Below are 27,125 nucleotides of genomic sequence, written 5' to 3'. Positions count from 1 at the left end.
TTTGCTCTAGTGTCTGTAGTTCAAGTTTTGCTAGTCTCTCTTCATATGATAGTTTTGAGAGTGTAGGTGCCAATTTTGTAATTGCTCTTTGTATTCTTTCAAGTTTTGTTATACATTTTTTTGTACATGGTGACCATATCGTTGCTGCATATTCCAATCTTGGTCTTATCAGGGTGATTAGAATTTTCTTCACCATTTCTTCATCAAGGTATGTAAATGCAACTTTGATTGTTCTTATTAAATTATAGGTTTCTCCAAAAATCTTATTTATATGTTTCTCAGGTGACATATTATTCATAACAATGACTTCCAGGTCTTTTTCATTTTCTACTTTTTTTATTCCTTCTTCTCCCAGTTTATATGATCCTGTTATTCTGTTTTTACTTTTTCCAAATTCCATTATACTACACTTCTTTGTATTGAACTCCATCTCCCACTTCCTATTCCATTCCTGTACTTTATTTAGATCTCTCTGTAGTGATTCACAATCTTCTTCCGTGTTCACTTTTTTCAATAGTTTTGCATCATCTGCAAAGAAGCTCATATAGCTGTGTGTGTGTGTATTTACCTAGTTGTATTTACCTATTTGTATTCTACGGGAAGGGGAGCTATGCTTGTGGTGTCCCGTCTTCATATCTCATATTATATAAACTATTTTTAAATTCATGTATTGTTTTTGCACACACCACTTTCTCATCTAACTTGTTCCAACTGTTTATTACTCTGTGAGGAAAGCTGTTCTTTTTCAGATCTCTTCTATAGCTGTCTTTCTTGATTTTCTTTCTGTGTCCTCTTGTATTTCTATCATCCCATTTTATTATATCCTCTCTATCAATAATTTCTATGCCTTTCATGATTCTGTAATTAGCTATCAAATCTCCTCTCTCTCTTCTTTGCTCTAGTGTCTGTAGCTCAAGTTTTGCTAGTCTCTCTTCATATGATAGTTTTGAGAGTGTTGGTGCCAATTTTGTAATTGCTCTTTGTATTCTTTCAAGTTTTTTTTATACATTTTTTTGTATTTGGTGACCACATTGTTGCTGCATATTCCAATCTTGGTCTTATCAAAGTAATTAGTATTTTCTTCACCATTTCTTCATCCATGTATGTAAATGCCACTTTGATTGTTCATATTAAATTATAAGTTTCACCAAAAATCTTATTTGTTTGTTTCTCAGGTGACATATTATTCATAACAATGACTCCCAGGTCCTTCTCATTTTCAACTTTTTTAATACTTTCTTCTCCCAATTTATATGATCCTGTTATTCTGTCTGTGTATTTACCTAGTTGTATTTACCTAGTTGTATTTTGCGGGAAGGGGAGCTATGCTCGTGATGTCCCGCCTTTGTATCTTGCAGTGTCTAGTTTGTTTTTAAACTCATGAATGGTTTTTGCGCATACTATTCCATTGTCCAGTTTGTTCCAAGTGTCCAAAACTCTATGAGGAAAACTGTTTTTCTTCAGTTCTCTTCTATAGCTATGTTTTTTTTATTTTCTTTCCATGTCCTCTTGTGTTTCTTTTGTCCCAGTTAAGTAAGTTCTCACTATCGAGTACCTCTGTGCCTTTCATGATTCTGTAGATGGTCAATAGGTCACCTCTCTCTCTTCTTTGCTCCAGTGTCGGTAACTCCAGTTTAGCCAATCTCTCTTCGTATGATAGGTTTGCAAGTGCAGGTGCCATTTTTGTAGCTGCTCTTTGGATTCTTTCTATTTTCTTTATATTCTTTTTGGTACTGGGGGACCACAATGTCGCTGCATACTCTAATCTAGGCCTTATCAATGTAACCAATATTTTTTTCATCATGTCTTCGTCCAAGTATGTAAACGCCACTTTTATTGATCTTAGCAAGTTGTAAGTCTCCCCGACAATTTTGTTAATCTGTATATCATAGGACAAGTCGTTCGTGATAATTACTTCCAAATCTTTTTCGGATCCTGCTTTCTTTACTTCTTTGGTTCCAATTGTATATTTTCCTGATATTCTGTTTTTGCTTTTTCCAAACTCCATTATGCTACACTTCTTAGTATTAAAGTCCACTTCCCATTTCTGACTCCAGTTCCATACCCTATTTAGGTCTGCTTGCAGTGCTTCACAGTCCTCATCAGTTTCTATTTTCCTTAGCAGTTTGGCGTCATCGGCAAAGAAGCTCATGTAGCAGTTCACGTCCTCATCCATGTCATTCATATAGATAGCAAACATTATTGGTGCCAGCACAGATCCTTGCGGTACTCCACTGATCACCTCTTTCCAGTCTGAATATTTTTCTCTGAGCACTACTCTCATCTTTCTACCAGTCAGAAAGTCCTCTATCCATTTTAGTAGGTTTCCCTGTATTCCTCCTATGTGTTCCAGTTTTTTTTAGTAGTTTTCTGTGTGGTACTTTGTCAAAGGCTTTTTGCAAGTCTAGGAATGCACAATCAGCCCATCCATTTCTTTCTTGCACTATGTCTATTAGTCTTGAGTAAAAGCATATTAAGTTTGTGGAGCATGATCTTCCTTGTCTGAATCCGAATTGTCTTGGGTTTAATATGTCATTGTCTTCCAGATGTTACCCATCTATTCTTGATTATTTTCTCACAAATTTTGGCTATGGTGCTTGTTAGTGATACTGGCCTATAGTTGGTGGGTTCTTCTTTGTTTCCTCCTTTGTGTATTGGTACAATGTTAGCGTTTTTCCAGTCCTCGGGTATCTTTCCTTCTTTGAGTGAGCTGTTTATTAAGATGTGTATTTTGTCTGTTAGTTCTTCTTTGCACTCCTTTAGAATCCAATTTGCAATACCGTCCGGGCCATGTGATTTTCTGACATCCAGCCTTGATAAATGTTCTGATATTTCCTTTAGTGATGCTGTAAACTCATTCATGAGGGGAGATTTCTTGTTTTTGTCTATGTCACAATTTGGTATTTTCTCTCTGGTGAAAACAGATTTAAAGTGATTGTTCATGACTTCGGCCATCTCTGAATCTTCTGTGTATTCTATGTTTCCTTGGCATAGTTTCACCAATTCCTGTTTGTTTTTAAGTTTACCATTCACATACCGATAGAATAGTTTGGGTTGCTCTTTGCATTTGTCTATAATATCTTTCTCATGGTTCCTTTTCTCCTCTCTTCTCACATTAACATACTCATTTCTATAGTTAACATAAATTTGCCATTTGCTTTGTTTTTTGTCTTTTCTCCACTTTTTCCAAGCTTTGTCCCTTCTGTCTTTTGCCTCACTGCATCTTTTGTTGAACCAACATTTAATGTACTCTCTCTCTCGCTTTTGTCTTGGTACATGCCTGTTTACCCCTTCATTGTAGTTTTCCATCAATATATTCCATTTCTCTTCCACTGCTGTTTCTTCCCTGTAAAATATTTCCCAGTTTGCATTCCGGAAGAATGTCTTTAGTTTTGTAAAGTCTGTTTTGTTGTACCTCAGTCTTCCTTTCCTATGCTTTTCGTTCCTCTCTATGTCTATTTCTTCCTTTAGTATAGTTTCAATGAGTACATGGTCACTCTTTCCAATTGGTGTCTCATACTGGACTTTATGCACTATTTCAGGCTCTGTTGTAAATATTAGATCTAGTTTCGATGGCTCTTCATTATTTCTGTACCTTGTGTTTTCACGGACCCATTGGGTCATTGTGTACTCCATGGTCATATCTAGCAGTACATTGCCCCACGAGTCATCTCCTCCTTGCACTGTCATGCTGTCCCAACAAATTTCTTTGCAATTGAAGTCCCCCATAACTACCAGATTACCCTTACCCATTAGTATCTCATTGAGTGATTTTCTTGTGTCATCTAGCATTTTTGTATGTTCGATTTCTTTCCAAGCGCTTGTTTTTGGAGGCACATAAGTAACCACAAACTTTCTACTTTTCATATTCTTGCCTTCGACTTTTATCATGATCAATTCAGCATTACCTTTGCCCTCTGCAATTTTTGTCACCTTTAGGTCTTTCTTGGCCAAGAACATGATTCCCCCTCCCTGTTTCTTGTCCCTGTTTTTTATCCAGTAGTTGTATAAACCTTGTCCGATAACAGTGGATGGTATTTCACCTCTTAGTTTAGTCTCTACAATTCCCATTATGTCTGGTTTTGCTTCTAACAGATAATCATTGAGTTCGTTCAGTCCCGAAATTAGTCCGTCAATGTTGGTATAGGCCACTTTTAATTTTCTTCCTTCTCCCTGGTTTCTTCTTCCCTTGTTTTGTTCGTTTTGAAGCGCCATTGTCTTAATCTCAAGTCTATTACTCTCCACTGGAATTCTTTGCATTCTGTCTCCGATCTTTTCAAGTTTTTTTCCTTTGCTTCTTCTCTTAGTGCCCTTTCTTTTTCTAATTCCTCAGTACTCATTTCTATTTTTATCCATATCTTATTGTATTTTTCACTCTTTGCCAAGTTACCTACTTTTTCAAATATGTCTTCTACTACCACTTGTGACCTTAGTTTTATCTTTAGAGGTCGATTCCTATCCTTAGTATAGCGACCAATTCTGTAAGTCTCTTCTAAGTCTGTGCCTGAATCACTGTCTCCCCCCTGAATTTCATTAAGGATTTCTACTGCTGTCTCTTTTTCTTCTTTTTCTCTCATGTACCTCGCCAGTCCTTGTTTTTCTTTAAGCCCATAAACCACAATACATTTCTTCCTATCTACTGTGTCCCTGACCCAATTTGCTTTTTCGTTAATCACTTGAATGATTGTGTCTTTTGCATTATCTTGCATTTGCTGCTTGACTATTTCTTTGAAAGCAATTTCTTTATTTTCAATATTTTCTTTCCACTTCTTAATTTCCTGGATACTGTCCCCACCTAAGTTTTCTTCGATCTTTTGTGTCAATTCTTGTAATTTGTTGTTCACTTCCTGCTTTAGATTTTCGCTATTGTTATTATCATTAGTTTTCTTCTTTTCATTATCATTCTTCAGTTCATTTATGTCTCTTTTCATTTCTTTAATTTCGTTTGTAAGATCCAAGTTAGCTTTTCTCAGGTCAGAAATTTCATGGTTAGTCTTAGATAAACAATCAATTAAACCAATGACCTCTTTTCTTAAGTCCATGATTTCATTTTCCCACCGAGTCCTATTTTTGCTCATCTCTCTCTCTATCTCTAATAATCTACTTAAGTTCTTTCTTTCGTACTTACCAAACCCTAAGAAATCATTGTCATAACACGTGTTTTGTTGATTGTTTACATCGCGGTTCAGTGGATTGCCGCCAGATGGCTCTGATTCGCAACTGGCTTTCGAGTCGTTTTCATTCATTTTTGCTAATTTCGAGTTAACACAATTAACTAGCACTGCATAGATACCATTTCGGGCACTCACGTTCACTCCCCACCCCTACAGTACAAACCAGGTTTTCCTTTTTCGTCGTAAATCCTCTTCTTCTTGGTCGCGCGACGACAGCGACGACGAGCGGTGTTGCTTCGATGAGCGTGTGTGTGTGCATGTGTGTGTGTGTGTATTTACCTAGTTGTATTTTACAGGAAGGGGAGCTATGCTCGTGGTGTCCCGTCTTTATATCTCATTTTATCTAAACTATTTTTAAATTCATGTATTGTTTTTGCACACACCACTTTCTCATCTAACTTGTTCCAACTGTCTATTACTCTGTGAGGAAAGCTATTCTTTTTCAGATCTGTTCTATAGCTGTCTTTCTTGATTTTCTTTCTGTGTCCTCTTGTATTTCTTTCATTCCATTTTATTAGATCCTCTCTATCAATAATTTCTATGCCTTTCATGATTCTGTAAATAGCTATCAAATCTCCTCTCTCTCTTCTTTGCTCTAGTGTCTGTAGTTCAAGTTTTGCTAGTCTCTCTTCATATGATAGTTTTGAGAGTGTTGGTGCCAATTTTGTAAATGCTCTTTGTATTCTTTCAAGTTTTTTAATACATTTTTTTGTACTTGGTGACCACATCGTTGCTGCATATTCCAATCTTGGTCTTATCAAAGTGATTAGAATTTTCTTCACCATTTCTTCATCCAGGTATGTAAATGCCACTTTGATTGTTCTTATTAAATTATAAGTTTCTCCAAAATCTTGTTTATATGTTTCTCAGGTGACATATTATTCATAATAATGACTCCCAGGTCCTTCTCATTTTCTACTTTTTTATTCCTTCTCTCAATTTATATGATCCTTCTATTCTGTTTTTGTTTTTTCCAAATTCCATTACACTACACTTTTTGGTATTGAACTCCATCTCCCACTTCCTACTCCATTCCTGTACTTTATCTAGATCACTCTGTAATGAGTCACAATCTTCTTCCGTGTTCACCTTTTTTAACAGTTTTGCGTCATCTGCAAAGAAGCTCATGTAACTTTCAATTTCTTTATCCATATCATTAATATATATAGCAAACATTATTGGGGCCAAAACTGTTCTTTGGGGAACACTGCTTATTACTTCATCCCAGTTAGAGTGTTTGTCTCTTATCACTACTCCCATTTTTCTTTCTTACAAAAAGTTTTCCATCCATTTAATCAGTTTGCCCTGTATTCCTCCTTCAGTTTCTAATTTCTTAAGTAACTTCTTATGTGGTACTTTGTCAAAGGCTTTTTTTAGGTCTAGAAATGCACAATCAGGCCATCCATCTCTTTCTTGTATTATATCTATTAGCCTTGAATAGAAACATATTAAATTGGTGACGCATGATCGTCTTTGTCTGAATCCAAACTGCCTTGGATTTAGTACATTGTTTTTTTTTTTTTAAATACTTTACCCATCTATTTTTGATAATTCTTTCACAGATTTTTGCTATTGTACTTGTTAGAGAGACTGGTCTATAGTTTGTAGGGTCCTCTTTATTTCCTCCTTTATATATAGGTACTATATTTGCTCTTTTCCAATCTTTTGGAACTTTTCCTTCTTTCAAGGAACTGTTGTATTTTGTCTGCCAGTTCATTCTTGGATTCTTTCAAAATCCAGTTTGCTATTTCATCTGGTCCATGCGATTTTCTGACATCAAGATTACTCAAGTGTTTCATTATTTCGTTCTTTGTTACTTATATTTCTTTCATAGGGGGGACTTTCTCTTTCCATTCGATCTCTCCAGGTTGTATGTTCTCCCTTGTAAACACCGATTTAAAATCCTTGTTCATAATTTCTGCCATTTCTATTTCCTCTGTGTATTCAACTCCTCCTTGTCGTAATTTCTCTAATTCTTGTTTGTTTTTCAGTTTGTTGTTTACAAATCTGTAAAATAGTTTTGGTTGATCTTTACCTTTATCTATGACATCTTTTTCATATTTTCTTTTTTCCTCTCTGCACGCTTGTACATATTCATTTCTATAACTAGTATATATTTTCCATTTTTCAGGTCTTTTGTCTTTCTTCCATTTGGTCCAAGCTTTATCTCTTTTGTCTTTTAACTCCTTACAACTTTTGTTGTACCAGCACTTTACATATTCTTTTTCTTGTTTTTGTCTTGGGACATACTTTTCCACTCCTTTTTTTTTTTTTATCAATTTTTGTCAAAATATTCCATTTCTCTTCTACTCCTGTATCTTCTTTGTGTATTCTTTCCCAGTTTTCATTTTGAAAGAATTCTCTTATTTTATCAATTTTTTTTTCATACATCAATCTTCCTTTTCTATATTGTTCATTTCTTTTCATGTATTTTTCTTCATTTAGGTCTAGTTCTATCAATATGTGGTCACTTTTACTTATTGGTGCCTGGTATTCTATCTTTTCCACTATTTCAGGTTCTGATGTGATTATTAGGTCTAGTCTCGATGGTTCTTCTTCATTTCTGTACCTAGTGTTCTCTTGAATCCATTGTGTCATTGTGTGGTCAATAATCATCTCAAGTAGAACATTTCCCCATGAGTCTTCTCACACCCTTTACTGTCATCTCTTCCCAGCAGATTTCTTTGCAATTAAAGTCGCCCATCATAACTATTCTTCCTCCATCTTCCATTATCTTGTTAATGTTATTCTCGTGTCTTCTAACATACTTTTATGTTCACTCTCTTCCCTCGAGGCTGTTTTTGGGGGCACGTAGTTTATTACAAACTTTCTGCTCTTCTTATCTCTGTCTTCTACTTCTATCATAATCATCTCTACTCTATTCTTTCCATATGTGACACTCTTCACGTTTATATCCTTCTTAGTCAGAAACATAACTCCACCCCCTTGTTTTATCTTTCTGTTTCTAATCCAATAATTATATGCATTGTGTCCTATGCTGTTGGGTGGTAGTGGACCTTTTAATTTTGTCTCAACCATTCCCATTATGTCCGGATCTTTTTCCTTCAGATACTCGTTCAGTTCATTCAGTCCTGTTATTAATCCATCTATATTTGTGTAGGACACCCTTAACTTTCTGTTATTTCCATTGTATTCTCTGTTTCTTTTTTGTTTCTGTCTGTTATGGTCCATTTCCTCACTTTCATATTGACTACTCTCCAATAGAATTCTTCTTTTTCTGACTCCGTTCTGTTCTCGTTTTTTTCTTTAGCTTCTTGCCTTTTCATCTTTTCTTCCTATCTTTCCTCTTTATTAATTTCTCTTTTTATCCATACCTTTTTATATTGTTCACTCTTTGCTAGCTTCCCTGTTTTTGCTAAGATATTCTCTGCTGTTGTTTGTGACCTGAATTTAATCTTAATTGGTCTGGTCTTATCTGTACTATATTTTCCGAGTCTAAACATCTCTTCAATTTGTTTCATGATTTCAGGTTCATCTTCCTGAACTAATTCTAGTAAACTGTTTACTTTTTCTTTTCCCTCTTTAATTCTTGTGGTTCTATTTTGGTTAAATTTCTCTTCTATTCCTAATATAATTATATATTTCTTTTTATCTGCTAAGTCTCTTACTATATTCTCCTTCTGTCTCATCACTTTAATAACTGAGTCTTCAGTTTGTTCTTTCATTTGTTGCTTAATTATATCAGTAAATGCAACTTTACTGTTTTCTTGGATTTTTTCCAGGCCTTTGCTTCCTTTGCTATGGCCTCTTTATTGTCTTTATTATTCCTCTTTAATTCCTCATTCTCTTCTTTATCTTCTTTTAACTGTCTTTTTAATTCTTCTATTTCTAAAGTTGTGTTTTTGTTCGCCTTCTCTAGTTCTTCCAATCTTTCAACTCTCTGTGCAATCTTGGCTACGTTACCGAACCTATTTTCCCAATGCTCGGTCATTTTATCAAGTTTTTCCTCTAGTCTTGCTAATCGGGGGAGGTTGGTATCCCACCCACCCTCTTTAAATCCCTGCAAACTATCATCATCACCTTCCACTGTGCTGCTCTATTTCTAATCTTGACATTTTTGTTGATCCCGTCATCACCGAAATCATCGTCATCATCGGTCCGTGTTTTGTTTACAAGACGCCTGGCCTCCTGGACCATGTCCCCCTCTTCCTCATTTCCTTCCATTTCCCTCAATAATCCCTCCCCTTCTCCTTTTTTATCACTTTCCCACTACACCACGAGCTTTCCCCTTCCCTATAAATACAATAAGGTACTTCCTTGACGTTGAGATCCACGTAGATTTTCCTTTTTCTTCGGAATTCCAATTCTCGCCGTCCATCCGACGAAAGTGTGTGTGTGTGTGTGTGTGTGTGTGTGTGTGTGTGTACAGAGACTACCCAATTTATAAACAAGATACATGGCAGAAGGCTGTTCATACCTTAAATTGTATGTAAGTTGATATTTTTGGCTTGCAACATTATATTATTTATGCATATGATATTATACATATTAAGCATGCATAAATAAATAACACAAAAAAGAAAGGAAAAATATCCAATCATTCTTAGACCAATTCTTCCATGTAGTGCCTTGAACTGCAAAAGCCTCCCCATCTCCACCTCCTCTTCCTCCAATGTGCACGCACCACATTGATAATATTTGCGCCACCCTCCAATTTTCTTATGACAACCTTCATTTCCATCGAGATGGCCTGATGCTTACAAGCACTACCACTATTATCAAGATAAAATCACTTCCAGGGTACTATTGAAGAACAGCGTGTATGATTGCGTTCACAATTAAAGAGGCTGTGCCTAGGTTGTGGTGCTGCGTTGCCTGGGTGGTGGCATAAACATGAACTAGTTGGAGGTGCTAGACTCAAATTAGAAAAAGCAACAGAGAAGGATGGTTGGTAGCAATAAGTGCACTGTAGATGCGATGGTAAGTTGATTCACTCAGACAGCAATTGAAGAATCAATATTCATTGAACTCAGTTTAGCCAAAGAGGAATTTGCAATGAGCACAGTATATACTGTATCTTGTCTTCATAAAAGCATGGGAAACAGTTGGATTCAAAACTATGGTCAGAAACACCATAAATGATAGTGATAATTTCCTAAAAGCAGACTACAATAGAAATTAATAATATATTCTACTACTTGATTTCAACTGTGGAAAAGAGGACGGGAAATTTAGAATGAAAAAAGAGAAATTTTTTTATAGTAATGGTTTTACTACTGGGAATATTATCCCCCAGCATGTAGATAATCCAAGAGAGGAGAAAGATTAGCTGTACTGGATCTGATCTTGAAAGGTATGAATGAGATCATCATTTAACAAAGGGAATCTACCATTGGGGAACGGAGGTAATTTTCCCATAATTATTTTTAAACACATAAACTGGAACCCTCTTAAACAAAGAGAAGATATACAGAAATGACAAATAAATGTATACCCACATATAAGAGGGCTAAAAATGAGTAATCTGGAGTAATGGAAATACAATATGAAATCAACAAGGCAAATCACATTTATTAAATTACATGAAACACATTCATAATGAGAAATTAAGAGGAAGCTAAACATACTACATAGAAGAGGGGCAAGATGAAAGTTTCATAACAAATTTAATACAACCCTCCTGAGTTAAATCTTTCTAAGTGATACCTTTAGACACTCAAGTGTGTTATATTAGTATCTACAGGATAGTATGTAGATAGTGGCTAATAGCTGAAGTCTGTACAAAGCAAATGCTCTGATTTCATTTGGACTTTGGCCTTCTGCTCGTCAGTGTTGTTTATCCAATGAGTGGTTTGCTCCATTACATCTGCGTAATAATTAGCCCATGACAAAGACCTCTGTACGTCGCCCAATGACATGGTGCAAAGGATGATGCACAACATCCATTCCTTATTTATTATTTAAGTGATGTAGTGTATCCAGTGGGATATTTTTTAATATAGACGGAAGAGGAGGGATTGAGAAAGTTAGTGACAGAGTTTGGGAAGGTGTGTGAATAAAGGAAGTTGAAGATAAATGTGGGTAAATTTAAGGTGATAAGATGTACAAGGGAAGAAAGAGGCAGCAGTCTGGAAGTGAATATTAAGGGAGAGAGACTGGAGGAAGTTTTAGATACATGGGTGCGAATGCGATTGGAAAGGGAGGAGTGGACGTGGAGGTAGAATGTAGATTGAGAGAAGGATGTAAATGCCTTGGAGGATTAAAAAGTGTAATGAGAAATAGACATTTGGGAATGAATGTTAAGAGAACATATGAAGGAGTGATTGTGCCGACAGCACTGTACGTGGCAGAAACATGGAACATAAGAGAGGAGGAGTTTGAATGTGTTTGAGATAAGGTGCATGAGAAGAATGATATGGGTTACAAGTCTAGATAGAGTGAAAAATGAGGAGGTGAGGAGGAGAACGGGGATGGAAAGGGAGTTAGGAGATAGGGTTGATGAAATAGTATTGGGATGGTTTAGACACTTAGAAAGAATGAGCGAAGAAAGATTAGTAAAAGAGGTGTGGAAGGCAGATGTAGGAGTGAACATGAGGTGGCGACCAAGGATGAGATGGATGGATGGGGTAAAAGGGGCACTGGGAAAGAGGGGAATGTTTATTGAGGAAGGACGGGAGAAGACAGAAGATAGGGGTGAATGGAGAATGGTTGTGTATGGATGATGCTGTGATGCATAGAAGGGAGTGTGTGGGAGATTGGGGTGAGGGAGTATGTGTGAAAAATAGATTGATGCAGCTCGAAGCGATTTCTCCCTGTCTTATCCATTTCTGCATGAGGGGATGGAGAAGGGGGTTACCGATTTAATGAAGCGGCCTTGCTGTGGATATGCTATGTTTTGCGATACTGCTTCTGACCCAGGGCAGTGGGCGAGATGCAGGGATGACCCATCATCCAGGAGGAGCCAAGATAAGAGGGAGGGAGGGAGTGGGGTGGATGGGAGTGGAGTATGTGGGGATGGAATGGGTGTGAGTGGATTTTATGCCTTTTTTTCCTATCTCCCTTGTAAGGGGGGTACGGGGGGAAAAACCCTTTTGTATATTTGTGTATGTATGGAGGAAAGAAAGAATGGCCAGCTTATCATATAAGATACCAACACAGCCTGAACAGTACCACATTGTCATCTGTACTATTTTGACAGGAGTTTCTTGAATAATGGTAATTACATGTTTTCCTGATAAAATTACACAACCTTAATTCATATTTTCCTCCACTAGTTTTCTCTTCCTTGTGTTCCTAAGTCTGCTAAACTGTCATTTGTTTTCTTTGATGCCTTCAAAATTTCCCATTGTGAAATACCATCACCCTGCATCACCTTCACTCCACTACTTTCAACATTTCTAATAACTCTATCTACTGATAATCTCTACTAGCCATCAACCCTACATACTACCTCACCCACCTTGAGTTCTTCATTCTCTTGAAGCAAGTCAGCAGGTTCGTCGTTCATGACGCCGAGGCCATTGAGGGAGAAGCTTGCTGTGACTCCCTTGGCCCGAGCCCGGTTGTCATATTGGTCACCTGTGCCATTCAGTATCCGATAGAACTGCAAGGAAAGAGCCTGGTTAGACCAATTGGTTTCCACACATAAGCCATAAGTGGGAGGAGGTGCACAAGATATGTCCTGTGAAATGATCCCATGTGAGTCAATCAAATGTCATACCAATAGCTATTAGTTATTTGAGAAGGGTGGCAATAGATTATATAATTAAATTATACTGAAAGAAACAAAATAAGGAGTAAGAAAGAAACCATGAAGTTGTCATAATGGAAGGGGTTCTGTAGATCAGATTTTTTGGTCTTAGATAACTCAGTGAGAGGACTTGTGAAGAAAAGAAACAACTTTACCTAGGACTATATAGGAAAAGCACCGTTCCAACACTTTCCTGTTACTACTTATGGCTATGTACTGTATGTGTGTGTATGTATGTATGTATTTATGTTTTAATGTATGTATTTATGTCTTTATGTATTATTGTTTTGGAAAGAAATTAAATGAGGAAGAGGAGGCAAATCAAATAGAGAAAGGTGCAGATGGAGAGATGATCATGGAAGAGAAAGCAGTGAGAGGAAGATGGCCAGATTATTTTAGGGAGTTGCTTAATGTGAAGGAGGATAGGGAGGGAAAGGTAGTTGCAGTGGGAAGCGCTAAGAAAATGACCATGATGACTGAGGAAAATGGAGGAGAAATTAGGAAAAATTAAGTGAAGGCAGCTGTTAAGATGATGAGAGTAGGTAAGGCACCTGGTCTGGATGGATGCCATGCAGAATGTCTGAAAAAGGAGGTATAGTTATGGTAGACTGGCTGGTGAGGTTATTTAATGTTTGTTTAAAAGAGTGTAGAGTGCCGGAGGACTGGAGGAGTGCCTGGATAGTTCCCCTTTACAAGGGAAAGGGGGACAAATGTGAGTGTAGTAGTTTCAGAAGGACTACCTTGTTAAGTGTAGTTGGGAAGGCTTATGGGAGGGTCTTGATTGAGAGAATTAGGAGAGGAACAGAGGGAGTACTTGGTGAGGAACATTGTGGGTTTAGGACAGGTAGGGGTTGTGTAGATCAGATCTTTGTGGTAAGACAGATATGTGAGAAAGCTATAGGAAAAAGTAAGGATGTTTTTTGGGCTTTTATGGATCTGTAAAAGGCTTACGACAGGATAGACAGGAAAGCACTGTGGGAGGTATTGCAGATATATGGGATAGGACGAAAGCTGTTAATAGCAGTCAAGAGTTTTTATGAGTGGAATAGAGCTTGTATTAGCATTAGAAATGGAGAGAGTGAGTGGTTTGAGGTAAAGGTGGGACTTTGTCAGGGATGTGTTGTGTGGCCCTGGTTGTTCAATCTATACATGAATGGTGTGGTGCGAGAAGTGAATGCAAGGGTAGTTGGTTAGGTATTGGAGACGGTTAAAGAAAATGGAGAAAAGTGGGAGATAATCCAGTTGTTGTTTGTTGATAACGTTGCGCTTGTAGCAGGATCAGGGGAGGGATTGAGGAAGTTAGTGACAGAGTTTGGGAAGGTGTGCGAAAGAAGGAGGTTGAAGATAAATGTGGTTAAATGTAAGGTGATGAGATGTACAGGGGAGAGAGTGGTAGCAGACTGGATGTAAGTATTAAGGGAGAAAGACTGGAGGAAGTGGATACTTTTAGATACTTGGGTGCGAATGTAGCGGGAAAGAAAGGAGTGGGGGTGGAGGTAGTATGTAGATTGAGAGAAGCGAGTAAATGCCTTGGATGATTAAAAAGTGTAATGAGAAATAGACATATGGGAACGAATGCTAAGAGGAGATGGTATGAAGGAGTGATTGTGCCGACAACACTTGACGTGGCAGAAACATGGAACATAAGAGAGGAAGAGAGGAGTTTGAATGTGCTTGAGATGAAATGTCTGAGAAAATATGATAGGGGTTACTAGGCTAGATAGAGTGAGAAATGAGGAGGTGAGGAGAAGAACAGGGGTGGAAAGGGAGTTAGGAGATAGGATTGATGAAAGAGTATTAGGATGGTTTGGCCACATGGAAATGATGAATGAGGAAAGATTAGTAAAAGAGGGATAGAAGACAGAGGTGGAAGGAGTGAATATGAGGAGGCGACCTAGGATGAGATGGATGGATGGGGTAAAAGGGGCACTGGGAAAGAAGGGAATGTCTGTTGAGGTTTCTATGCCTTTGTCTTTTGGCTACCTCTCGTGTAAGGGGGAAAAGAGCCTTTGGTATATGTATGTATGTATATATGTATGTATGTATGTATATATGTATGTATGTATGTATGTATGTATGTATGTATGTATGAGTGAAGAAAGATTGGTGTACGAGGTGTGGAAGACAGAGGAGGGGGAAGTGAACTTCAAAGGACGACTGAGGAAGAGATAGATGGATGGAATGAAAGGAAATGTCTGTTGAGCAAGGAAGGGAGGAAACAGGAGATGGGAATAAATGGAGAGAGGCTGTGTATAGATGGTACTGTGATGCAAGGAAGGGAGGGGATGAAGAGGTAGGGAATGATTATGTACGAATGTTATTTTGACGCAGCCTGAAGGGATTTCTCCATGTCTTCTCTTTTTCTTGATGAGGGGACAGAAAGGGAGGTTTCACTGATTAAATGAAGCCACCTCGCTGTTGATGTACTGTGTCTTGCTGCATTACTTCTAACCCAGGGCAGTGGGCAGGATACAGGGATGACCCATCATCCATGAAGAGTTAAAATGAGAGAGAGGAAAGGGTGGTGGATGGGAGTGAAATGGATGAGAGTGGGTACTTGCCTTTTGACTTGCCTCCCTCTATATACTGTACATATATATATATATATATATATATATATATATATATATATATATATATATATATATATATGTATATATATATATATATATACATATATATATATATATATATATATATATATAATTCTATCAACCACAATGCGACGGTCATGGGTTGTATGATATATATACATACATACATATATATATATATATGTATATATATATATATATATATATATATATATATATAATTCTATCAACCACAATGCACTTTAATTCTAAGCCATCAAACCATTCCAATACTCTTTCATCAACCTTATCTCCCAACTCCCTTCCCACCCCTGTTCTCCTCCTCACCTCCTCATTTCTCACGCTATCCAGCCTAGTAACTCCTGCCATACTTTACAGGCATTTCATCCCAAATTCACTCAAACTTCTCCTATCTTCCTCTCTTATGTTCCCAAATGTCTATTTATCATTACACTTTTAACCCCCAAGGTATTTACTTGCTTCTCTCAATCTACATTCTACCTCCACCTCCACTCCTCCCTTTCCCACCACATTTGCACTCAAATATCTAAAAATTTCCACTTCCTCCAGTCTCTCTCTCTTAATGCTCACTTCCAGTCTGCTGCCACATTCTCCCCTTGTACATCTCATCACCTTACTTTTACACACATTTATCTTCAACTTCCTTGTTTCGCACATCTTCCCAAACTCTATCACTAAATTCCTTAATCCCTCCTCTAAGCTGCCACAAGCACAGTGTCATCAGCAAACAACAATTAACTGGCTTTTTTCTCCATTTTCTATAACCACCTCCAATACCCAGCTCATTACCTTTGCATTTACCTCTCGCACCACACCGTAACATATCCCTGGCGAAGTTCCACCTTTACCTCAAACCACTCACTCTCTCCATTTCTAATTCTAACACAGGCTCTACTACTCTTGTAAAATTTTTTGGCTGCTCCTAAAAGTTCTCCTCCTATCCCATGTACTTACAATACCTCTCACAGTGCCTTCCTTTCTACTTTATCATAAGTCTTTTCCAAACCCCTAAAGGCCCCAAAAAACATCCTTACCTTTTCCCAAAGATTTCTCACATATCTACCTTAACACAAAAATCTAATCTGTGCAATCCCTACCTATCCTAAAACCATACTGTTCCTCACCAAGTACTCCCTCTGTTCCTCTCCAAATCTTCTCAATGAAAACCCTTCTTATAAGGTTTTTCAACTTCACTTAACAAACTGATCCATCTGAAACTACTACACTCAAACTTTTCCTATTTTCCCATGTAAAGTGGAACTATACAGGCACTCCTCCAGTCCTCCGGCACTATACCCTCTTTACACAAACACCAAACAACTTCACCAGCCAATCCACCATTACTGTACCTCCATTTTTAGACATTCTACATGACGCCCATCCAACCCGGGTGCCTTACCTACTCTCATCATTTTAATAACTGCTTTCACCTCATCTTTACTTATTTCTCCTCCATTTTCCTCACTCATCACTGTCATTTTCTTAGCACTACCCACTGCAATTACCTCTCCCTCCCTATCCTCCTTCACATTTAGCAACTCTCTAAAATAATCTGGCCATCTTCCTCTCACTGCTGTCTTTTCCATTATTATCTCTCTATCTGCACCTTTTACCTTTCCTTCTCTACTATATATATATATATATATATATATATATATATATATATATATATATATATATATATATATATATATATATATATATATGTATTGAGGAATGGACGACAAAATGAATGGCAGGGTGGTGAGATAAACACCGAGAATCGTTGAAGTTTTATTAACTGACGTTTTGCTCTTAACAGAGCTTCTCCAGAGTGTACAAACATGATCGGGAAAATCAACAGTTTTATACCTTACATCATTCCGCGTTTCTTCCTTAACCCACCCCCTCCCTCCCTCTCGTACCCTTCAACTCCTGTAGGACCATCCATCCGGACGTTTTGGACAGCTTAATAAAACCATCAGGATGGTTACAGCAGGGCTGGGATGCTATAAAAGCTGCCTCTACTATTTTTCGTTTTTTCTTGTCTAACCCTTGTTTTAATATTTCCACTCCGTCCCAGTTAGGTAAATGTCCGTATTTCTCCGCATGAACCACCAGGGCGTTTGATGTTCCGTGGGCCCTCAGGTCGCTCTTGTGCTCATATGTCCGCTTGTGTATGCCTCTTCCTGTCTCCCCAAAGTAGTTTAAGTCACAGCCACCACATGGGATTCTGTAAACATGCTGTTGCTATTATGTTCTTTTCTACCCTGCCTTCTCACTACTTCACCTATCTTCGTACTGGATGTACTGGCGATCTTCAGCCCTGCTCTGCGGAGCAAATGTCCTAGCTCTTCTGTGTACTTGGAGTTGGGAACTACAATGAAGCCACCTTCCTTAGTCTCCTTTATCTCATCCTGTCTCTTTTCCATTATTTTAAGTGCTATTCTCTTCAAACTATCCTCGGTGTTTATCTCACCACCCTGCCACTCATATATATGTATGTATATATATATATACATATATATATATATATATATATATATATATGTGTGTGTGTGTGTGTGTGTGTGTATTTGTTTATATATATATATATATATATATATATATATATATATACAAACATATACCAAAGACTTTTTCCCCATTATAAGGGAGGTAGCAAAAAACAAAGGCATAAAATCCACTTACACCCATTCCATCTACAGGTACTCCACTCCAATCCACCCCACTCCCTCCCTCTTATCTTGGCTCCTCCTGGATGATGGATCATCCCTGCATCTTTCCCATTGCCCTGGGTCAGAAGCAGTGTTGCAAAACACAGCAAGGCCGCTTCATTAAATCGGCGACCCTTCCTCTCCATCCCCTCATGCAAAAATGGAGAAGACAGGGAGAAATAGCTTCAAGCTGCGTAAATTTATTTTTCACACATACTTCCTCAACCCCCATCTCCCACCCACTCCCCCTCATGCATCACAGCATTATCCATACCCAACACATCTCCATTTATCTCTATCTTCTGTCCTCTCCCATCCTTCCTCAACAGACATTCCTCTCTTTCCAAATGCCCTTTTTACCCCATCCATTAATCTCATCCTTCGTCATCCCCTCATGTTCACTCCTTCTACCTCTGCCTTCCACACCCCTTTTACTAATCAAGGAATTGAAAGCTATATGAACTTCTTTGCAGATGATGCAAAACTATTGAAAAAAGTGAAAACGGAAGAATATTGTGAATCACTACAGAGTGATCTAAATAAAGTACAGGAATGGAGTAGGAAGTGGGAGATGGAGTTCAATACAAAAAAGTGTAGTATAATGGAATTTGGAAAAAGCAAAAACAGAATAACAGGATCATATAAATTGGGAGAAGAAGGAATAAAAAAAAGTAGAAAATGAGAAGGACCTGGGAGTCATTGTTATGAATAATATGTCACCTGAGAAACATATAAATAAGATTTTTGGAGAAACTTATAATTTAATAAGAACAATCAAAGTTGCATTTACATACCTGGATGAAGAAATGGTGAAGAAAATTCTAATCACCCTGATAAGACTAAGATTGGGATATGCTGCAACGATATGGTCACCAAGTACAAAAAAATGTATAACAAAACTTGAAAGAATACAAAGAGCAATTACAAAATTGGCACTAACACTCTCAAAACTATCATATGAAGAGAGACTAGCAAAACTTGAACTACAGACACTAGAGCAAAGAAGAGAGAGAGGAGATTTGATAGCTATTTACAGAATCATGAAAGACATAGAAATTACTGATAGAGAGAATCTGATAAAATGGGATGATAGAAATACAAGAGGACACTGAAAGAAAATAAAAAAAGACAGCTATAGAAGAGACCTGAAAAAGAACAGCTTTCCGCACAGAGTAATAGACAGTTTTAACAAGTTAGATGAGAAAGTGGTGTGTGCAAAAACAATACATGAATTTAAAAATAGTTTAGATAAAATGAGATATGAAGACGGGACACAACGAGCATAGCTCCCCCTCCCGTAAAATACAACTAGGTAAATACAACTAGGTAAATGCACACACACACACACACACACACACACACACACACACACACACACACACACACACACACACACACACACACACACACACACACACACACACACACACACACACACGCATGCACAAACACACACATACACACACACACACACACACACACACACACTTTCAACGAACGGACGGCTTGAAGAACGTTCTGAAGAAAAGTGCAGATTGTGGATCCCAACGCAAAGAGAAGTGCCTTTTTGTATTTACAGGGTGGGGGAAATTGCTCGTGGGGTAGTGGGAAAGTAAGGAAAGAGGAGAAGGGGAGGGATTGCTGGGAAAATGGAAGGTAATGAGGAAGTAGAGGACTTGGTCCAAACAGACCGCCGTAAAGTAAACAAACGACCACAAGACGAGCTGGAGGACGACGGAATGTCTAATAAGAATGTAAAGATTAGAAGTATAGATAGGAACAATACAGTAGAAAGTGATGAGAATATGTTCAAGGGATTTAAAGAGAGTGGGGGGGACACAACCCCCCCCCCCCGACTGACAAGACTAGAGAAGAAGGTTGATAAGATGATCGAGGACTTGGAGAGTAGGTTAGGTCATATGAACACCATTTTACAAAGGGTTGAAAGATTGGAAGAACTGGAAAAGGCGAATAAAAACTTAACTGATGAAATAGAAGACCTAAAAAGACAGTTAAGAGAGGTAAAGGTGGAGAATGAGGAATTGAAGAAGAATAGTAAAGAAAACAGAGAAACGATAGCTAAAGAAAGTAAAAATTGGAAGAAAACCCAAGAAGGAAATAAGGTTTCATTCACTGACATAGTCAAACAGCAATTGAAAGAACATACTGAAGACTCAGTTATTAAAGTGATGAGACAAAAGGAGAATATAGTAAGGGATTTAGCAGACAAGAAGAAATGTATAATTATATTAGGAATGGAAGAGAAACACAACACAGATAGAACCACAAGAGTCAAAGAGGAAAATGAAAAAGTAAGCCAATTACTAGAATCAGTTCAGGAAGATGAACCAGAAATTATGAAACAAATCGAAGAGAAATTTAGACTCGGAAAGTATAGCACAGACAAGACCAGACCAATTAAGATTAAATTCAAGTCACAAACAACGGCAGAGAATATCTTATACAAAACAGGGAAACTAGCAACAAGTGAACAATACAAAAAGATATGGATAAAAAGAGAAATGAATAAAGAGGAAAGAGAGGAAGAAAAGCAGAAAAGACTGGAAGCTAAGGCAAAAAACGAGAACAGAACGGAGTCAGAGAAAGAGAGATTCTATTGGAGAGTAGTGAACATGAAACTAAGGAAGTTCGACATACAAAAGAAAAACATAAGGGAAACAGAGAACACAATGGAAGTGGCAGAAAACTAAGAGTGTCTTACACAAATATAGATGGATTAATAACAGGATGGAATGAGCTGAATGATTATTTGAAAGAAAAAGAACCGGACATAATGGGAATTGTAGAAACAAAATTAAAAGGCCCACTACCACCCAACAGTGTAGGACATGATGCATACAATTATTGGATTAGAAACAGAGAGAAAAAGCAAGGGGGTGGAGTTATGTTCCTGACTAAGAAGGATATAAACGTGAAAGGTGTCATATATGGAAAGAATACAGTAGAGATGATTATGATAGAAGTGGAAGACAGAGATAAGAAGAGCAGAAAATTTGTGATCAATTATGTGCCTCCGAAAACAGCCTCATGGGAGGAGAGTGAATATAAAAGTATGTTAGAGGACACAAAGATAGCATTAACTAAAATAATGGAAGACGGAGGAAGAATAGTTATGATGGGCGACTTTAATTGCAAAGAAATCTGCTGGGAAGAAATGACAGTAAAGAGTGGTGATGACTCATGGGGAAATGCTCTACTTGAGATGATTACTGACCATTCAATGACACAATGGATACAAGAGAACACTAGGTATAGAAATGAAGAAGAACCATCGAGGCTAGACTTAATAATTACATCTGAACCTAGAATAGTGGACAAGATTGAATATAAAACACCAATAGGTAAAAGTGACCACATATTGATTGAACTAGAACTTAATGAAGAAAAATATATGAAAAGAAATGAACAATATAGAAAAGGAAGAATGATGTATGAAAAAACAAACTTTGATAAAATAAGAGAATTCTTCCAACAAGAAAACTGGGAAGAAATATACAAAGAAGAAACATCAGTGGAAGAGAAATGGAATATTTTGAAAAAATTTACAAAAAAGGAGTGGAAAAGTATGTCCCAAGACAAAAACAAGAAAAAGAATATGTAAAATGCTGGTACAACAAAAGTTGTAGGGAGTTAAAAGACAAAAGAGACAAAGCCTGGAACAGATGGAAAAAAGACAGAAGACCTGAAAAATGGAAAATATATACTGGTTATAGAAATGAATATGTACAAAAGTGCAGAGAGGAAAAAAGAAAATATGAAAAAGATGTTATAGAAAAGTGTAAAGATCAACCAAAACTATTCTACAGATTTGTAAACAATAAACTGAAAAACAAACAAGACTTGGAGAAATTAAGACAAGGAGGAGTTGAATACACTGAGGAAATGGAAATGGCAGAAATTATGAACAAACATTTTAAATCAGTGTTTACAAGGGAAAATATACAACCTGAAGAGATTGAGTGGAAAGAAAAAGTCCCCCCTATGGAAGAAATAGAAGTAACAAAGAATGAAATATTGACACACTTGGGTAATTTTGATGTCAGAAAATCGCATGGGCCAGATGAAATAGCAAACTGGATTCTGAAAGAATGCAGGAATGAACTGGCAGACAAAATACATAGCATAATAAGCAGTTACTTAAAAGAAGGAAAAGTTCCAGAAGATTGGAAAAAAGCAAATATAGTACCTATATATAAAGGAGGAAATAAAGAAGAACCTACCAACTATAGACCAGTCTCTCTAACAAGTACAATAGCAAAAATTTGTGAAAGAATTATCAAAAGTAGATGGGTAAAATACTTGGAAAAAAACAACGTACTAAATCCAAGGCAATTTGGATTCAGACAAGGACGATCATGCGTCACCAATTTAATATGTTTCTATTCAAGGCTAATAGATATATTACAAGAAAGAGATGGATGGGCTGATTGTGCATTTCTAGACCTAAAAAAAGCTTTTGACAAAGTACCACATAAGAAGTTGCTTAAGAAATTAGAATATGAAGGAGGAATACAAGGTAAATTGCTAAATTGGATGGAAGACTTTTTGCAAGAAAGAAAAATGAGAGTAGTGATAAGAGATCAGCACTCAAAATGGAATGAAGTAATAAGCGGTGTCCCGCAGGGAACAGTTCTGGCCCCAATAATGTTTGCTATATATATTAATGATATGGATGAAGGAATTGAAAGCTATATGAGCTTCTTTGCAGATGATGCAAAACTACTGAAAAGAGTGAAAACTGAAGAAGATTGTGAATCACTACAGAGAGATCTAAATAAAGTACAAGAATGGAGTAGGAAGTGGGAGATGGAGTTCAATACAAAAAAGTATAACAGAATAACAGGATCATATAATTTGGGAGAAGAAGGAATAAAAAAAGTAGAAAATGAGAAGGACCTGGGAGTCATTGTTATGAATAATATGTCACCTGAGAAACATATAAATAAGATTTTTGGAGAAACTTATAATTTAATAAGAACAATCAAAGTGGCATTTACATACCTGGATGAAGAAATGGTGAGGAAAATCCTAATCACCCTGATAAGACCAAGATTGGAATATGCAGCAACGATATGGTCACCAAGTACAAAAAAATGTATAAAAAAAACTTGAAAGAATACAAAGAGCAATCACAAAACTGGCACCAACACTCTCAAAACTATCATATGAAGAGAGACTACAAAAACTTAAACTACAGACACTAGAGCAAAGAAGAGAGAGAGGAGATTTGATAGCTATTTACAGAATCATGAAAGGCATAGAAATTACTGATAGAGAGAATCTGATAAAATGGGATGACAGAAATACAAGAGGACACGGAAAGAAAATAAAAAAAGACAGCTATAGAAGAGATTTGAAAAAGAACAGCTTTCCTCACAGAGTAATAGACAGTTGGAACAAGTTAGATGAGAAAGTGGTGTGTGCAAAAACAATACATGAATTTAAAAATAGTTTAGATAAAATGAGATATGAAGACGGGACACAACGAGCATAGCTCCCCTTCCCGTAAAATACAACTAGGTAAATACAACTAGGTAAATACACACACACACACACACACACATACACATACACACACACACACACACACACACACACACACACACACACACACACACACACACACACACACACACACACACACACACACACACACACACGTCGGACAGACGGCGAAGATTGGAACTCCGGAAAAAAACGTAATTTTCGTGGATTTCAGCGACAAGGGAGTACCTGTGTTGTATTAGAAGGGAAGGGGAAAGCTCGTGGTGTAGTGGGCAGATGAAGAAAAATGAGAAGGGGAGACATTATTGAGAAAAATGAAAGAAAATTAGAAAGGGGAGGAAAAGTCCCTGGAAGTCAGAAGGGGGGTAAACAAAAGGTGCGGAGACGACGCAAGTAAAGTCGAAGAAGTCAGCAAAGGGATCAAAAGTAGAAATATAGATACGAGCAACTCAATAGGAAGTGGAGATAATTATTTCTATGGACTTAATGAGGGAGGAGACGACAACCTCCCCCGATTAGCAAGTCTGGAGGAAAAACTAACAAAAATGAACGAATCATGGGAGGTTAGGTTCAGCCAACTCGCACTAATTACACAGAATTGATAAAATGGAAGAACCAAAGAAGGAGAACCAAAACCCAAATAAAGAAATAGAAGACTTAAAAAGACACTTAAAAGAAGTAAAGGATGAAAAAGAGAAACCAAAGAGGAATAATAAAGAGAATAAGGAGTCCATAGCAAAAGAGGTAAAGGGTTGGAGAAACGTTCAGGAGGATAATAAAATTGAATTTAGAGATATAGTGAAACAATAGGACACAGTTACTAAAGTGATGAGAGAGAAGGGGAATATAGTAAGAGACTTAGCAGATAAAAAGAAATGTATAATTGTATTAGGAATGGAAGAGAAGCATAATCCAAACAGATGAGAAAGAAAAGGTAAGCAGGGTATTAAACATATTTCAAGAAGGTGAACAGGAAATAGGGAAAGAGATTGAATAAATATATAGACTAGAGAAATACAGTATAGACAAGACAAGACCAATTAAGGTTAAATTCAAGTCACAAACGACAGCAGAGAATGTCTTATAAAAAAATAAAAAAATAAACAGGGAAACTAGCAGAAAGTGATCAGTATAAACAGGTATGGATAAAAAGAAAAATTAATAAAGAGGAAAGAGAGGAAGAAAAAACAAAAAGAATCGAAGCTAAGGGAAAAAACGAGAACAGAACAGAGTCAGACAAAGAGAAATTCTATTGAAGAGTAGTGGGTATGAAAGTGAGGAAATGGTTCATAGGAGAGAAAAAACAGGAAGGAAACAGAAAACAGGATGGTAGTAGCAGAAAATTAAAAGTGTCTTACACAAATATAGATGGATTAATAACAGGCTTGGATGAATTGAATGATTACCTGAAGGAAAAAGAACCTGACGTAATGGGAATTGTGGAGACAAAATTGAAAGGTCCATTACCACCCAACAGTGTAGGACATGGTGTATATAATTATTGGATTAGAAAAAGAGAAGTAAAACAAGGTGGTGGAGTTATATTCCTGACTAAGAAGGATATAAATGTGAGGAATGTTACACATGGAAAGAATAGAGAGGAGATGATTATGATGGAAATAGAGGACATGGACAAGATGAGCAGGAAGTTTGTGGTAAATTATGTGCCTCTTAAAACGGCTTCGTGGGAAGAGAGAGAACACATAAATATGTTAGAAGACACAAGGACAACATTAAATATGATAATGGAAGATGAAGGAAGAATAGTTATAATGGGTGACTTTAAAGAAAATTGCTGGGAAGAGATGACAGTGAAGGTTGGAGACGACCTATGGGGAAATGTACTACTTGATACGTTGACACAATGAATACAAGAGAATACTAGGTATAGAAATGAGGAACAGCCATCGAGACTACACCTAATAATCACATCAGAACCTGAAATAGTGGACAAGATTGAACATAAGACACCAATAAGTAAAAGTGACCACATCTTAGTTGAACTGGAACTAAACGAAGAGAAATATATGGAAAAAAAATGCACAATGTAGAAGGGAAGAATGATGTATGGATTTTTTTTTCTTTTTTTAAATGAGATTTTTTTTAAAGCAGTCTGGGAAAGGATATACAAAGAGGAAACAACAGTAGAAGAGAAATGGAAAATCTTGACAAAAAATTATAAGGAAGGAGTGGAAAAGAATGTTTCAAGACAAAAACAAGAAAAAGGATAAGTAGAATGTTGGTACAACAAAAGAAGTATCGAGTTAAAAAACATACATACATACATACATACATACATATACCAAGGCTTTTCCCCCTTAAAAGGGAGGTAGCCAAAAAGGAAAAGGCATAAAATCATTCCCACCCACTCCATCCCTAAATACATTCCACACCCCTCCATCCCTGCACCTTGTCCACTGCCCTGGGTCAGAAGCAGTGTCGCAAGACACAGCACATCCACAGCAAGGCCGCTTAATTAAATCGGTGACCCCCCTCTCCGTCCCCCCATGCATAAAAGGAGAAGACGGGGAGAAATCCCTTCGGACTGCGTCAAATTTTACTCACACATACTACCTCACCCCCCATCCCCCTGCCCATTCCACCTCATGCAATCACATCATCCATATACAACCATTCTCCATTCACCCCTATCTTCTGTCCTCTCCCGTCCTTCCTCAACAGACATTCCCCTCTTCCCCAAAGCCCCCTTCACCCCATCCATCCACCTCATCCTAGGACGTCCCCTCATGTTTACTCCCTCCACATCTGCCTTCCATACCTCATTTACTAGTCTTTCTTCACTAATTCTTTCCATGTGTCCAAACCATCCTAATACTCTTTCATCAACCCTATCTCCCAACTCCCTTTCCACCCCTGTTCTCCTCCTCACCTCCTCATTTCTCACTCTATCTAGACTAGTAACACCCATCATACTTCTCAGACACCTCATCTCAAACACATTCAAACTCCTTCTCTCTTCCTCTCTTATGTTCAATGTTTCTGCCCCATACAGTGCTGTTGGCACAATCACTCCTTCATACAGTCTCCTCTTAGCATCCATTCCCAAATGTCTATTCCTCATTACACTTTTTAATCCACCAAGGCATTTACTCGCTTCTCTCAATCTACATTCTACCTACACCTTCACTCCACCTTTTCCTGCCACATTTATACCCAAGTATCTAAAACTATCCACTTCCTCCAGTCGCTCTCCCTTAATGCTCACTTCCAGTCTACTGCCACTTTCACCCCTTGTACATCTCATCACCTTACTTTTACCCACATTTATCTTTAGCTTTCTTCTATCACATACTCTCCCAAACTCTGTCACCAACTTCCTCAATCCCTCCTCCGATCCTGCCACAAGCGCAGTGTCGTCAGCAAACAACAGCTGGCTCACCTC

At 37.4% G+C, this 27,125-nt stretch overlaps 1 protein-coding gene across 6 annotated transcripts in view; it reads right to left on the bottom strand.

The window, feature by feature from the left end:
* Nucleotides 1-27,125, bottom strand: part of LOC143027304 (putative G-protein coupled receptor CG31760) — a 552,124-nt gene that overhangs the window by 10,272 nt on the left and 514,727 nt on the right. For all 6 annotated transcript variants that reach the window (XM_076188576.1, XM_076188582.1, XM_076188586.1 and 3 more), the window contains one exon: nt 12,595-12,738. In XM_076188576.1, the coding sequence (XP_076044691.1) occupies nt 12,595-12,738 (144 nt within the window). The remainder of the gene's footprint in view (nt 1-12,594; nt 12,739-27,125) is intronic.

The sequence above is a fragment of the Oratosquilla oratoria genome, chromosome 1 (genome assembly GCF_046742065.1).
Source record: "Oratosquilla oratoria isolate Oo_2021 chromosome 1, ASM4674206v1, whole genome shotgun sequence".
NCBI lineage: Eukaryota > Metazoa > Arthropoda > Malacostraca > Stomatopoda > Squillidae > Oratosquilla > Oratosquilla oratoria.
The sequence above is the reverse complement of the archived record's forward strand: the minus strand, read 5'-3'. Positions and strand labels throughout refer to the sequence as shown.